The sequence below is a fragment of the Spea bombifrons genome, chromosome 5 (genome assembly GCF_027358695.1).
Source record: "Spea bombifrons isolate aSpeBom1 chromosome 5, aSpeBom1.2.pri, whole genome shotgun sequence".
Lineage (NCBI taxonomy): Eukaryota > Metazoa > Chordata > Amphibia > Anura > Pelobatidae > Spea > Spea bombifrons.
This window is the reverse complement of record NC_071091.1, coordinates 77084728-77099423: the sequence shown is the minus strand read 5'-3', so window position 1 is coordinate 77099423 and position 14696 is coordinate 77084728. Positions and strand designations below refer to the sequence as shown.

At 38.5% G+C, this 14696-nt stretch overlaps 1 protein-coding gene across 1 annotated transcript in view; it reads right to left on the bottom strand.

Moving 5' to 3' along the window:
- The window catches only part of LOC128497712 (laminin subunit alpha-1-like), a 63579-nt gene that overhangs the window by 44190 nt on the left and 4693 nt on the right, over positions 1 to 14696 (bottom strand). The window contains 17 exon segments of the mRNA XM_053467872.1: positions 199 to 310; positions 1013 to 1111; positions 2483 to 2625; positions 3391 to 3584; positions 4034 to 4120; positions 4899 to 5020; positions 6631 to 6768; positions 6859 to 6979; positions 7116 to 7237; positions 7610 to 7962; positions 8343 to 8490; positions 9229 to 9465; positions 9606 to 9742; positions 10883 to 11063; positions 11309 to 11415; positions 12305 to 12407; positions 13082 to 13324. Coding sequence (XP_053323847.1) covers positions 199 to 310; positions 1013 to 1111; positions 2483 to 2625; positions 3391 to 3584; positions 4034 to 4120; positions 4899 to 5020; positions 6631 to 6768; positions 6859 to 6979; positions 7116 to 7237; positions 7610 to 7962; positions 8343 to 8490; positions 9229 to 9465; positions 9606 to 9742; positions 10883 to 11063; positions 11309 to 11415; positions 12305 to 12407; positions 13082 to 13324 — 2647 coding nt within the window.

The following is a 14696-nucleotide window of genomic DNA, read 5'->3' as shown; positions in this document are numbered from 1 at the left end:
GCTATCAACCTCAGTACTAGAAGAAAGTCTGCGTTGATTTAAATAACTATTTAAAGTTAATAAAGTACGCGCAAAAAGGAAGAACTGCCCTTATATCGCCAAACAACTTCTATCTTTGACAACCAGATAATTGCTGGATAGGTATCTGTAGTTCAACAACTGTTGGGGATAACCCCATTTAAATGGCAATAAATGTACCTTGAATAGTCGTTTGCATTTTGTCAATAAAGCCGATTAACTCTTGAGTCTTATTCAGAGTTCTGATGGTGGCATTGTTCAGTGCTTCTCCATCACCTATCACCTGCTCCATCTTAGGGAAAAGTAAACATGTATGATTTAGATTTTTTAAAATGCAAAACAAATTACATTTAAGTTGTAGAACAATGAGCAATGTATAGATCATTTTGAACCATTTAATAATATCACTGAATCTTAAACGCTCCAAAGCACCTGTATGTAATAAAATATTTTACATAATTAACCTAATTTTAATTGATCTCGCAGGATAGATATACGAATTTCATAAAGCAAAAAAAAAGAAATACTACAGTGCTCTGAAAAGGTATTTATTGTAATTATGTCTGTGTGTGTCTAGTGAAATTAAACCCAATTATCTATTATATTTGGTTAATTGGTTTAGTATCTAAGGGGGCAAGGGTCAGATTTTTTTTCCTTCTACAAATGAAAAGATCATTTAAGAACTGCACGTTATCTTTGCCTAATATTAAAATTATTTGGATGATCAAAAAAAAAAAAAAAAAAAAATGGTGACAAATATGCAAAAATAGAAATTGGGGGCAATTGCGTTTTTGTAGCACTATATGTATTGACCTTATTAGACACATATGAGGTCTACTTTTTAATATTTGCTTTGCTAGATTTTACATTAAGAAATAGACGTAAATAGAATTAAAGCTGTCCAAGGTATAACAAAGCAAACTTCATATTATGGCGATCTTAATAAAAGAGGCACTGTAGGAAAATCAATCTGCAGATTATGGCGTGTACTCACGTGCTGCTCAAGTTGGAGGGTGTCTTTAGACAAAGAACTGAGCTGCTCCATTGTCTTGTCCAGGGATATTATTGGGCTGACTCTTATTGGCACAGACTCCTGAAAAACAATCCAAATTTGTCTAGTTATTGAGAATATTGAGAAACGTGACTTAAAACTACACATTTTACTTGCATAAACCTAGATAAAAATAATGTAAACTTTACTTGGGAATATACCTAACAGATGGAATATACCGTATGTACATATGAAATAAATGAATATGTGTTTTTAGTCAAATACATTTAAAAAAATGTAATGATGACATTAACCTGACTGAGAAATATAAGAGATTCCAGAGATGCCATAATAAATGCTCATGGACCTTGGACAGGAATACAAATCAAATCTGTACTTCTCCAGCCTGAACATACATGGATTATTATTATTTATTGTTTTATATAGCGCCATCAAATTCCGTAGCGCTGTACAATGGGTGGACAGGACATAACAAGTAGTATATAACATAACAAATTGACTTACAGAGACAACAGGTGAGGAAGGCACTGATCAAACAAATTTACAATCTAGAGATACAAGCCTAAAACATGCAGAAATGTATAAATGGCCAAAGAACAGGGTATTTTATAGATAGATAGATGCTATTTACTTTCAGTTTATTTAATGTGTGACTTTCAACACTTTGTATTATTTTTTTTTTCCGGGCAGACCTCAAAATAAAGTGATTGCTGTTGATTTAGACTTTAAGAGCTGTTGCGTTTCAGCTATGTGCTCATAACCTTTCAATAAATCCTGTGAGCCCTTTCCATGAACCTCAATGTTTGTTGTATCTTAATCTCCTATCAACCATCGTTTTTGGCTTTTAAGGCATATTTAAATATGTATTAAAATTATATTTGCATATAATTGCCTCTGGTAATTGGCGAACATCATGCTCTAAGCCGGGACCTGATTACATTACGGAGAGAGCAGCAACTTCATCTACAGATCCAATTTGAACAGTTTCAAGAACATCATAAAGACCCTTTATTAGATTTTATCCAGTTTTCCCCGATCTGGACAGTATCAGCCACAACTTGTCTACAGAGAGCAACTACATTATTTGTACGGAGGGATGGAGGGAAACTTAAAGTAACATAATTAATATTTATTAAAACACGTTCTTATTCACAAAGCTGCCTATGTTATAATATTTCATTTGCAATCTAATGTTGTTGATTAAAATTAAACTAGACCCACATTCTACATATATCTACCATTTCTTCTGGGAGGCTGTTCCACTTATCTGCCACTCTTACAGTAAAGTATAACTTTCTTATAAGTCTATATTACAGATGGATGGATGAAACATGATGAAAGCAAGCGATAGATAGATAGATAGATAGATAGATAGATGATAGATAGATAAATACCTAATCAAATACCGCCATATCTGGTTGAAATATGTGTTATACGTTTTGAGTAAGATACCTTAAAGTGCTTTGTCACATTTTCCAAGTTGAATAGAGTTTGATGAGGTGGTCTACCAATACCGGTCATATTAAAAGAGAAGATGGCCTGGTGCAAACTATCCAAATCATCAAGTAATGTTCCAGTGCAATCATCATCACAAGCTGGAAATAAAAGAACAAATAAATGGTCAAAGCCATGGACAGGCAGGAAACAGCTTGAGTACTTTATACCCCAGTAGTATTAGATCATTTTATTAAGGTGCACTGAAGAAGTGGTGTTAAGATATATCTATTAAGAAGTGTTGCATGGATCCTACAATAATAGACTCAACAGGTTCTAAAAAACCCTTTACTTCCAATCAAAGGGCAGCACTACTATGTAGCAGCTTGGCCCGTCACTATGTATTATCACACGCAGGACACCACTGAAACAGGCTTGGGTAAGTTTCCCTGAACGTCTCACATTAATAACGTTATCCCACACAATGAGCACGAAGCATCTAGTAAGAGTTGGTGAAGGAATCGTTAAACAGCATTAAATAACGAGGACACTCTTTACCCGTATCTAATTATAATATGAAATAAAACATATTCAACGGTTTCATATCTTATTATGTTTGGGTCACATGAAGTGCGATTTATTAGGTGCACCACTAGTGGCAAGGGTGACCGCCTAATTTTTGGCTTAGATTGGCCATTGTACCGAAATGTACTTGTTCGTGCCTCTGATCCATCACTTTCCTTGCATTATTAAACTTTTTCGACTATGTGTGTGAACTGGTTCTTTTGACTTATAAGTTGCTCTTATCACAGCGTCATTCCCCGTCCACCCAACTCTATATACCTATGTCAAAGGTCCCTTTCTTCCACTAACAAAATAGCTAGGTTATCGGCACAGTATAGAGTGTACTGATGTGTGTTACTTACATATACATTCTTCTTCCAAAAGAATGTGTCTTAATTCACAAGTATCACAAAGACGGCCAGTTACTCCTGTTTTGCAAATGCACTGGCCGGTTAGCCGATCACATTCATTATTCAATGAGCCGCTTGGGTTGCAGTCACATTTCTGGCAGAAGCCATCAGGCTCATTTGGATTTCCGTAGTAGCCAAGAGAACACCTACATGTTACAAAACAATAACATATACAGAATACATTATTAAATACTTTATGTTTGCACCATAACTCCCTTGCATCATAAGTAGCTATTGTTAAAGAAAATGTCAAGTTCTTATTTTAGCGTCTTTTAAATAACTGAACTGGTCCAACTTTTCTAGTGTTTCTGTGAAGCCCAACAGCTTGGCCAACACCGACAACCTGGCTTGTTTCATAGGCTTCAGTGATAATAGCATTTACAGGAGCCATTGAGTTTAGTGCTCGCCTCAAGCTTTAGGAAAATTGATAGGGTTTTGGTCCAAAAGATGACAGGGTCTTTTGCTGAAGATGGCATAAGCTATTGGGAAAACACAGAAAAGTATGTCTTCTTTGTTGTTTTCAATGTTCGCCCCCCAAAAAAAGAGTAAAAACTGACTGTAATACTCTCTTTTCAATAGCACATATGGTCCTTACCTTTCACAGTATCGCCCTTCATATCCAGGTAGACAGGCATCACAACGGAAATCATTAATACCTTCTAGGACGCATGTGGGGCTAAAACTAGGAACATAAACAGTAAAAGGGAGTTTAAAATGTTTAACAATTCTTCTCACAATTTATAGCGCAGAACTGCATACTGTCATATTAGAGCAGATTTTATTTCTCTATGTTTATATTTTTATACTTAATTTCTCTAATTTGCTAATACAGCATGTAATCAGAGCTATATTACCCTAGTCAGCTTCCAAGGACAGGAGACCTGAGAAGAATGCCAGCCTCAAACGGCCTATTGAGCCCCAGCTAGGAGGTTTAAGAGATCAATCTACTCAACACAGCACATTGTTTTGGGAGAAGGAAGAGGTCTGAACTTCTCCGTCATGCTTCCGCGTGCAACTGAATATTTAGTGCCAGAATATGGTGTCATGCGCAGACATCATCTATCTATATGCAGAGGTGGAGTGGTCAGACAGATCTATACCACCGTAAAGGTAGTCATTCAGACACTTGAACTCTGTATTCCACTGTACAACTTAGTACCCCATTTTCACAAAAGCTTCTAAGTAGGACATTGATGTTAAGCATATATTTTTGGCTCATTTGCAGATGCTTCAAGATGCCTTCTTATGGTTATTTCTCAACAATATAATTGCGGTTTATGATACCAAATCATGTTGATTCCAGCATTAATGCTAAGAGGACTAGAAACTGACACCATCAGAAAAGATTCTAAAAAAAGCAATATTAAAACATAAATATCTGATTTGTGGAGTAATGGCAGACAAGGAAGAAGACTGTACACACATTTCAACATAAAATAGGTGTTTAGATGTAAAATTACCTCTGGCTGTTGCCCTTGGGACAAGCACACAATGAGCAATCTGCAATTGACCCAGTTACTTTCCCATAGTAGCCAGGAGCACATAGATGGCAGTGGTCACCAGCTGTATTATCTTGGCAGTCCTGCAACATGACAGCAAACCAACAATCAGCATTGCCTATAACTGGTTGTCGCTGGTAATACACTAATCCTTCACTTAATACTGCAGCAAGGAGGTTCTATAACAATGTACCCACTTTCAGGTAATGATCAGGGAAATTGGTGAAATCTGACAGTATGGTTTTTAGACTGGTCGATGCATGTTATCTATTGCTATAAGGCATATGTTTTTATGAAAGACACTTTTTTGCACTCGGAGATTGATTTTTTTGTTCACTATGCGGTGTTAGACATGTGAGCATAGCTAAATATTAGCTCCAAAGAAGGGGCCTATGGGATTTTGAAAAGTTATGGTATTTTATTAACATGTTGGCCCGCTAATGGCTGTATCTATTGTGAGACTGTGAGCCCCAGGGAGTTGATTGGCATGGCATCTGGGTACAGCTGCTATGCAGATTATACATATGGGTCCCTGGGGTGGAGCAATTGGAGAGCAGGGTGGGCCAATGCTCCATTTCCCCCATTTTGTGGAAATTCCATGCCAGGTTTTCCAGGAGGCAAGAAGTCCACAGGATCCGGTCCGGGATTCCTATGGGGCCGGCATAAGGCACAGGTGCTGGACATTAAAAACCCCTGGAGCCTGATACTCAGAGAGACTGTTGGGGGGAGAGGAAGTTCCCTGTGCTCCCAGGGCAAGGAGAGGCCCTGAAGAAGACAATCCCTGAGCCAAGTGAGGCAATACCTGCCTGGACGTTTTGTGTGTTGTCTGGGGGAGGTTTTCCAGAGCCTGGCGTAGCTGGGTCTGGCTGGCAGGTTGAGTTAGTGGGTGATTAGGCTGGTCAGTCTGGACCAGCATAGTTAAGTTAGAGAGGGCTCCAATTGGGAGCTAGGTTTTCTTTTTATGATTTGGTTTTTGGGGTTTAAGCGGTTAAAATAAAGCGCTGTTTTGTTCAAAGCTACTGTTCCTGACTCTGATTGCCCTAGAGGACTGTGCTTAGGACCCCTAAAAGTGACATGTATGGCCCTCATGCTATAGGGTTTGTCACACTATTTTTATTGAATGGGAAATTGGGATTATACAGTAAATTATTGCAAATTATTAAAATATTAACCAACTCTCTGGTGGGGGAGTCGTAGGATAAAATTGTACAACGCCAGTGGGTATTACATGCAATAACATTCACCTTAGTCATCTGGCTTGATCTACTATCATATAAACTAATATTTAAATGCTCAAACAGACATAACCACAAATGGAAAAATATTTATCTAGATGGTCCAGAGTTACAGTTTTGCACATACATTCAGAATCATACAAAATACCCCTGATTTTACTTATATATAACATAGGTAGACTTGAATAAATGAAAATATTGTTTCAATTGTAAATGTTGACTGACCCCTTCAATGTGAGGCAATATTAAGATATGAAATAATATATAAATACGATGTAAATACTGAAAATATATTATCTCTCAAGGACCCTAAAATTGACAAGTTTTCACCCTAATTTTATTCTAACATTATTTTAATGTTAGTTATTAATGTAATTACAATGTAGAATGCATTATCATAAATGAGACTGAAATGTAATATATCTGGCTGCTTTGAGATCCTGTATAATGTTACATACCATGCATCTGCCAGTATCTGGATCACAGATCTCGCTGTGGTTGCTGCACTGACAGGGGACACAGGGAGGGTTTTGGAAACGTAACCCTAAGATACTGATTTCTGAGAGCTTCTCTCTATAGTATCCAGGTGCACACTCCTAAAGAAAGAAAAAAATGGGGTGAAAAGGGTAAATCCATTGTTTTTGAAACGGCAGAATAAAATTCTACTTTTTGGAAATGCAACCTACCTGACATGAAAGTCCTCTATAACCAGGGGGGCACTCGCAGACCTCAATGAGATGAGCAGCTTCTCGGCCAGAATGCATGTCTGATGTCTCCACCGCAATCTCCATTGATATATTAGAGATCCTAGGAATGTTAAAAAAAAGAGGAAAATAATAGGAATTTAACACAGAATGAACACATTAACTGATGACCTGATGTTTTACAAGCACATAAGTATAACGTGACTGTGATTTATGTACATAATTTACTAAATCTTTACCTGCTTTGTTGTAATCCATATCCATAAGATGCTTTGATTAGAATGTAATCAATGTTGTTTAAAACATACATGAAATCTGATCTTGTTACAGTCTGTTCAGAATCAAAATACCTCCAGTTATTCTGCAAATGACAAGCAAATAAAGGAAACATTCAGTGAAGTTAAATGGTAACCATTACATTGGATTAAACAAAAACACAGTTCCAGAGAAGTTTTGTGATCACAGCATAGACCATTGGATTGCTCACATTTTGCTGTCCTAGTCTTTAGAATAATAATGTCTAAAGCATCAGAGACAATGTTCCAAAAGTCTGTACCTTGGCACTGAACATTCAACTAAGAGCCTTAATCCTTAGCAGCATTATGAGTTGGTTACTAAGTAATACATATGTTGGTTTGATGTGGCTCAGTTTTATTTTGCCCAGTTGGTTTTAACTGTGGAGAACTTGAGCAGCTGCTGAGAAGCCAGGCTATTACTTATATACAGTACTTACCTCTGTCATGCTGGCTTGAATCTCTGCTCTCACCGCGTTTCCAGGAGCAGGGGTGTACATAGATATAATCAGTTTGCTGGCGCTCCCACCTTTCATTAAAATCTGGGGCTCAAAATCAGAGGAACCAGAATCTCCCAGAGCATAATAAGTAATGACATATGACAGCATTCCACCGTAGGCCAAAATCTGTGGCCAGATAAATAGAAGATAAAAGTGTAAAACATGGTTTACATTGCCAGACAAAATAAAAAGAATGACTGTTAATGCAACCGCAAACATTAGACCTTTACGGCTCAACAATAAATTTTTATGTTATAGTCATATCTTGGAATTCTCTGGGTTTGACCAGGATTCTCCGGGTAAAGCCCCGCTTCCTCGGGTCTTCCAGTCTTTATTTTTGCTTGGCAGGGGGCGGGACTTGGCTATATCCAATCTCCACCCACTTCCTGTTTTCTCCTACCCACTTTGCTTTGACTTCCCTTCTAGCAGGCCCCTATACAAGACCAACCCCGCCTCTATATGTGACTAGCCCCACCCGCCATCAAGGCAAGGCCACAGATATCACATTAATATGACCATTTTACATGTATCAAGTTAAATATTAACTACTGTTCTTACCTTATTATCTAAAAACTGTTGTGGTAATTAGCAATGCTAATTTTAAAACTTTAAATTAGAATAGAATGTATACTTGGTAATGGGATACAGGACAATAAATACAAATATCAGTGACTTACAGGTATGCGGACATAGCCTTCCATTTCGGCACAAAGCTGGGATACTCCAGAACAGAAACAGAGGGAACAGCCCAGTGGATTCTCAGCATGAAGAGCAAAAGTGCCAGCCTTACACTCGTTGCAATAACTTCCAACCACATTGTCCTGTAACAAAGCAGGTGTATAAAATCACGTTTTTAAAAGGACAAAAGTACACATCATTTTACACATTTTGCAGATTAGCCATTTGTATAATGTGTTCTAGCTCTGTTACTTAAGCCCAAAATACTAGACAATCACCTAGATTCCTTATCATACTGTCGGTGGAGTTGCATTCATGAATAGCATAATAGATAATTAATCATAAATCATCTGTGCGCCTTTGCACTGTGGATTCTACGGTATCTTGGTCAAAATAAAAGTTTGCTAATGCAACCAGAGAGTTATGTGACAAAAATGGCCCATTGTACCTTAAAATACACATTCCCAATGTGATTGATTGAATTTGGTTGAATCACAATCTATTCCAAAAAGCAGTGGCTAAATCTTGTGGAGGCCAAAAAAAGCCTACTTTAAGGGCTAAACATTTTCTCTTTAATGTTTAATACAAAAATTCAATGGATTCTAGCTGAATTGGCTTCAATGGGAGCAGTGCAGGCTGCAGGACATGTGCTCTCGGTGCAGACAGGGGAGAAGGAGTCTGGTTTTGTTACTAAAAACTGCAAAATAATGTACAGTACGTGACAAACTGCACGCAGAAAAAATGCATTGGTTTTACACAGAACATTGTTTTCCCAAGGATGTTTGAAGCTATACAATGTATTATACCATGTTATATTTTTTTTTATCAAGTTATGTTATAAAACACGTGTTGGAGTAATACAGAGAACAGGGTTTATTTACCTTACAAGCACATTCGCCGGTCTCTTCCACGCAGCTGCACACCTTCCGTTCATCATCACACCATGCAGACTGCGTGCCTTCGGGATCACAGTCACAAGAAACGCACTCGGGATATTTCCTATATCCAAACAGGCAGGCGCTGCAGCTCTGTCCACCAAATTCCTTTCTGCAATGGCACTGGCCAGTTGAAAGGTCACACTGGAGGCTGTTGGACCCATCTTTGCTGCAGTTACATTCCTGAAATCAGACAAATACATGACATCTTGACATTTGCAGCATTAATATGATCCTGTTGGCAGATATCCCGGCCAGACCAACTAGGTTGTTGGTCACATGGTTATCCGGCACAGGCTTTGATAATTCTAGAGGTCTCTTACCAGACATCCAAGTTCTGGATCATGACCCCAGTAGTTGGTGTCACAGAATTCACACTTGGGTCCATGCGTATGAGGAGGGCAGATGCACTCTCCAGACTCAGGATCACAGTTATTCTGGGTGTGTGCACAGTCACAAGCTGGGAAGGAAAACGTAACACAACAATGTTGGAAAATTGCAAAATGTGAAAGGGGGACACTTTTTTTAAAAAAAACTCTCCGATACAAGCAATTGCATCACCACTTAAAACACACTTTATTTTTGTCAGCACAGTCATGCATATTAAAAATAACCAACACATTGAATTGAATTCCCATAAGGCTCAGCCAGACATACTACTTCCATGATGCTGGCTGAGCGTCATGGGAAGTGCAGCAACAGTAAAGCTGCAGATGCTAGCTGTGAACTACAATTCCTATGATTCTCAGCCATCCAGCCAGGTGTCCACCATAATGCTGGCTGAGCACCATTGGAAGAGTAGTCCACAGCAGCAGAATTTTTTTTTTAAATTAAAAAAGGCTAATGTTATCCTCCCTCCATTGATTTTTGGAATCAAAACGTTTGATACTGCAAAAATTGATGACATTATTCTTCACGATATTCTTGTAAGAAACTTTTATTTCTTTGTTAATTCATGTAAACAATTGTTTCATATTTATTAAGAAATTTCCTTTTATTTGCCAACCCCCCCAGTTATGCACAGCTGCCCCCAGAAATGCATTATACCCCCTATATGACACTCTGCCTTCCTGATATGCCTTATACCCTCCTATATGCCGCTCTGCCCCATGATATGCCTTTTAACCCCCTATATGCCTTATACCCCCCTATATGGCACTCTGCCTCCAGAAATGCCTTATACCCCCTATATGCCACACTGCCTCCAGAAATGCCTTATACCCCTATAAGCCACTCTGGAGGCAGAGTTTAAAAGGGGTGGGACGAAGAGCTGAGGCACGGCCATTGGGCGGCGCGGTGGGTGCACGCCAGCCCCTTTATTTTCATTAGACGCCGGCGGCCGGAAAAGGCTTTCAATCCCGTTTGCAGCCGCTCAGCGGCTGTTTTCAATGTTGATCTGCCGGCCAACATTGAAAACAGCCTCTGAGCGGCTGCGAACAGGATTGAAAGCCCCTTCCGGCCGCTGGTATCCCGGGACAGAGACCCCAAATCGGGACTGTCCCGCCTGAATCGGGACAGCTGGGGGGCATGCGATCATAGAATTGAATATAGCTATGCATCAGCTCCAAAACATAACTAATCAACACTGTGCAAAACCTACGAGTGCAGCCGTCATCCTGGTATGCATAAAATCCATGGGCACAAACATCACACTTGAGTCCAGCTACTCCAGGTACGCAGGTGCACTGCCCGGCATCATTACAAGCATCTGAAACGGAGCCTGACTCGTTACAATCACAGGGGAGACATCCAATGCCAGACGTCAAACCGTAGAATCCATGCTGTGGGAATAAACCATAAAGTCACTCACTTTCCATGAAAATGTATTTAATTCCTAGAGTGCGTTAATGGCCCTATAGAAGTGCCGTTTGCTTAACCGGATCCGTGTTGGTGAGTCCACAGGAGAATACTGTTATGTTATCTATCTTTGTATCTGTTATAAAATCAACTATATTTAATTGCCCTGATCTTATTCTTTTTACACTATACATTCACTTTAAGAATAACCGGTTTTATTGTTTCTTACCACGCACTGATCGCATCTTTTTCCAAACACATTTGGTTTACATTCACATATGCCAGTCTCGTGGCGACAAATGCCTGAAACAGAGCTTTCAGGATGGCATTGGCAAGCTTAAAAAAAGAAAAGGAAAAAAATAGACGTAAATAATGGTCAACTTTTTTAAATTAGCAAATATACACATTTAAAAAAATAAATATGATACATAGTGAATAATGCATTTGTTTGCATTCAAAAGCTTAGTCTGCCAGAAAAAAAAACCAGCAGATGTTTAAGGGAAAAAAGAAGGGAAATTCCACAATAAACTAGATGCCTTCATTCAACTATCCGAAGACATAACGTGCATACAGCTATAGGGATTAATCAACGGGAAATGTTGAGGCACAACAAGAAATAAAAGGCACAAAAAAGACAATCCTAGTCAAGTAAATGCCACATTTGTGACACCAACGGAGAGTGCGCCGTTTTCTTAACTAGATCGGTGTTGGTGGGCCCACGGGAGAATACTGCCTCCTTACTACAAAGAAGGTGACTCCGTCCTGAATCACAGGGGCTCATACCCACCAACACAATATGTACAGTCAACCGCAGCGGTATTTATGTCACGCGAAATGCTGCCGTACTTAAGTTATGGCGAGTGCTTAAACTTTTTTTGTTTTGTCATATTAAAATCTCCTATGGGTACTTAATTTATTAGTATGATTACTTTGCATTATTATGTTTATCTTAGCTATACTTCTAAAGTATTTGCTCGGCTGCACAGTCAAGTCAAACTGGAGTTAATATATGCATGGAATCAGCCATTCACAATCGAGTGGGCGGGGTTATCTGGCTGACGCAATAACAAAGGCACCAACGATGGATTTCTTGGATGGATTTGTACCTTTGTACCTTTTTGTATGTTTTTTATTAATGGATAAATGTATGTAGTTATTTCTGCTCATAAATTGCCACTATAGTTTCCATCGTTTATTTTATGGGATTTTAGAGTAATAAACTAACATTTATCGAAAAGCCTTTGTCTGCTACCTTCTTCAAATTTTACTAAACCTCCAAACACCGCGCAAACTCTCTTCACTATCAGACAGTAGGTGATGAATGGCTGCTTTATACAGAATATGCTTAAAAGACCTTGTAACAAAATATGAAACAGCTATATGTTTCTTTAAATTCTGTCTATGGAAACACTATGACTGCTCGAGCGATATTCCAGCTGTTTTGTTTTTTTTCCTGAAAGCAACAGTTTTTATCTTGATAGAGACAAAATTCCAAAGATAATCAAAGGAATTTAACACTGCAAATCTTTTTTGGTTTTGATGTAAATCAGCCAATTATAACTAAATACATACTGATATATATTTTCCCTATGGGAGAAACTACAGACTGCAAAGATTACTGCTCCTCTTATCTTTGCTCCCTGCAGACAATGACCGCAAGGCTGAAGAGATCATCAAAGACAAGAATTTCCAACAAATTGTCCTTGCTGGTCATGTCATTGGTCTGTAGATTAGATGAGGAAACACAACAGCAATCTCATTTACTAATACAAGCAGAGGGCAAACGGTTGTACATGGTCTATCTGCGTGACAATGGAAGCACAGATTTCTGCTCCAGGATTCTGGAGAAGGCATCTAAAAAACAGGCTGTTGTTTACGTACATTGGGATGTAACCAAAAGCAAGGTTCCATGAATCATGGTGAAAGTGATGGGTATAAATACATACTACACCAGTCTGCAACTATTTAATCAGTGGAAAAGTAAAATTTGAAATAATTATACCTCTCCATGTTCCAGTGGCACAAGTCTTGAATAAAATGACGTGCAAATCACTTCATCATCCCTTCTGTACGTTGGTGGCCCAAGTCTTGGTGTCACGTTGTATCGACTCAAGCACTCGTAGTCACTGATTGCATAATACTGCCAAGGCGTGAACTCAACACCATCCTGAGAACGTTCTAATATCCAGTTACCTGGCCGTGGGGAATTTGCTGCTTTAATTATTATGTATGCAACTTGGAAGATCTGCACACAAAAAGAATGTTTCATTAAATACATATTTCACACAAAAACATTTTCTTTTTCATTCCTATTGCTACACAATTGCTATAAGACACTGCCCCTCAATTTGTCTTTTCTTAACTGTATTTCCAGGGTTATAAGTTACCTCCTAATTGTACCAGGCAAAACGCTTGTAAAGATATATTTTCCTAACAATTTGCACCAAAAGGATTAAAATATGCCAGTATTATTTTTTTTTTCTTTCCATAATACACATACTGCACAAATATGGATATTTGCAAAAAGAGAATACATATAATAGCTCTTAACTTATTATTATGTATCCATTTCTCATATTTTGCAGAACTGTACTTCAGGTAAGCAGTACAAAATAATTTGGATTTCCAAGAAGAAAAGATAAGGAGAGCCCTGCTAACTGAGCTTACAATCTAGATATGTGTGTTTCCCATTCTTAAGTGAAAACCTTAACCCCTTAAGGATAATGGGCGGTCCCTAAACCCATTGAAAACAATGCTTTTTGAGCCCGTACATGTACGGGCTTTGTCATTAAGGGGTTAATATATATTTTTCAGGGGTTTGTAATGTGCATTACTATTTATCCATGAAACTGCGCTTATATTACCATCACAGTATTTTCTCCCCCACACTGTGTATTCTGCTAACTTGCCTCCCTGTTTGTTATATGGTTGAGTGAACGACAAATGAGCCGGTTCATATTGTACTGAGATTTTTTCTGAATGGCTCCAGAGTCATGAGTCTTAACAAAGCTACAGCTGATGTAGCTCATTGTAAGCCCACACTGGACAAGTATTTGCAACAATATATGTTTCTCCTGTAGCCTGTTTCATTCTTCAATTCAGAGAACATGCAGAAGCACCAATTTAAAGCTATACCGCTTACGAGCCAATATGAATTATACATTTTAATTTGCCATCCAAACAACATCCCACTATCGCTCTCTGTAACATATGGGCAAGAAAAGGAGTGTCCAGTGTGATTACAGGAGCCACTTAAGGCTGATGGACCGATTTCCTCCAGTTGTCCGTGGGCTAACATCCCATCTGCACTATGATGGGACCTTCGTTTTAAGCCCAGTGCTGCGTGACCAACAGTTCCCGACCTGGACAGGATTTTAGATGTTCTAGATGTGGCAACATGTTGTTATCTAAATGGTATAATTGGTCAAACATGACCTTGGTCTGAAAGTTGTCTGTCTACACCTGAAATCCATACAATTGTGCATACCATAACAACACAATGGAACAGCAATGAATTAATTGGCAAGCTATCAAGGTAATTATATTTACGCAAGTTCTCCAACCAATCCTGGGATGCATATTAATACCCTCCGTTGCTGCTAATAACATGTACCTTA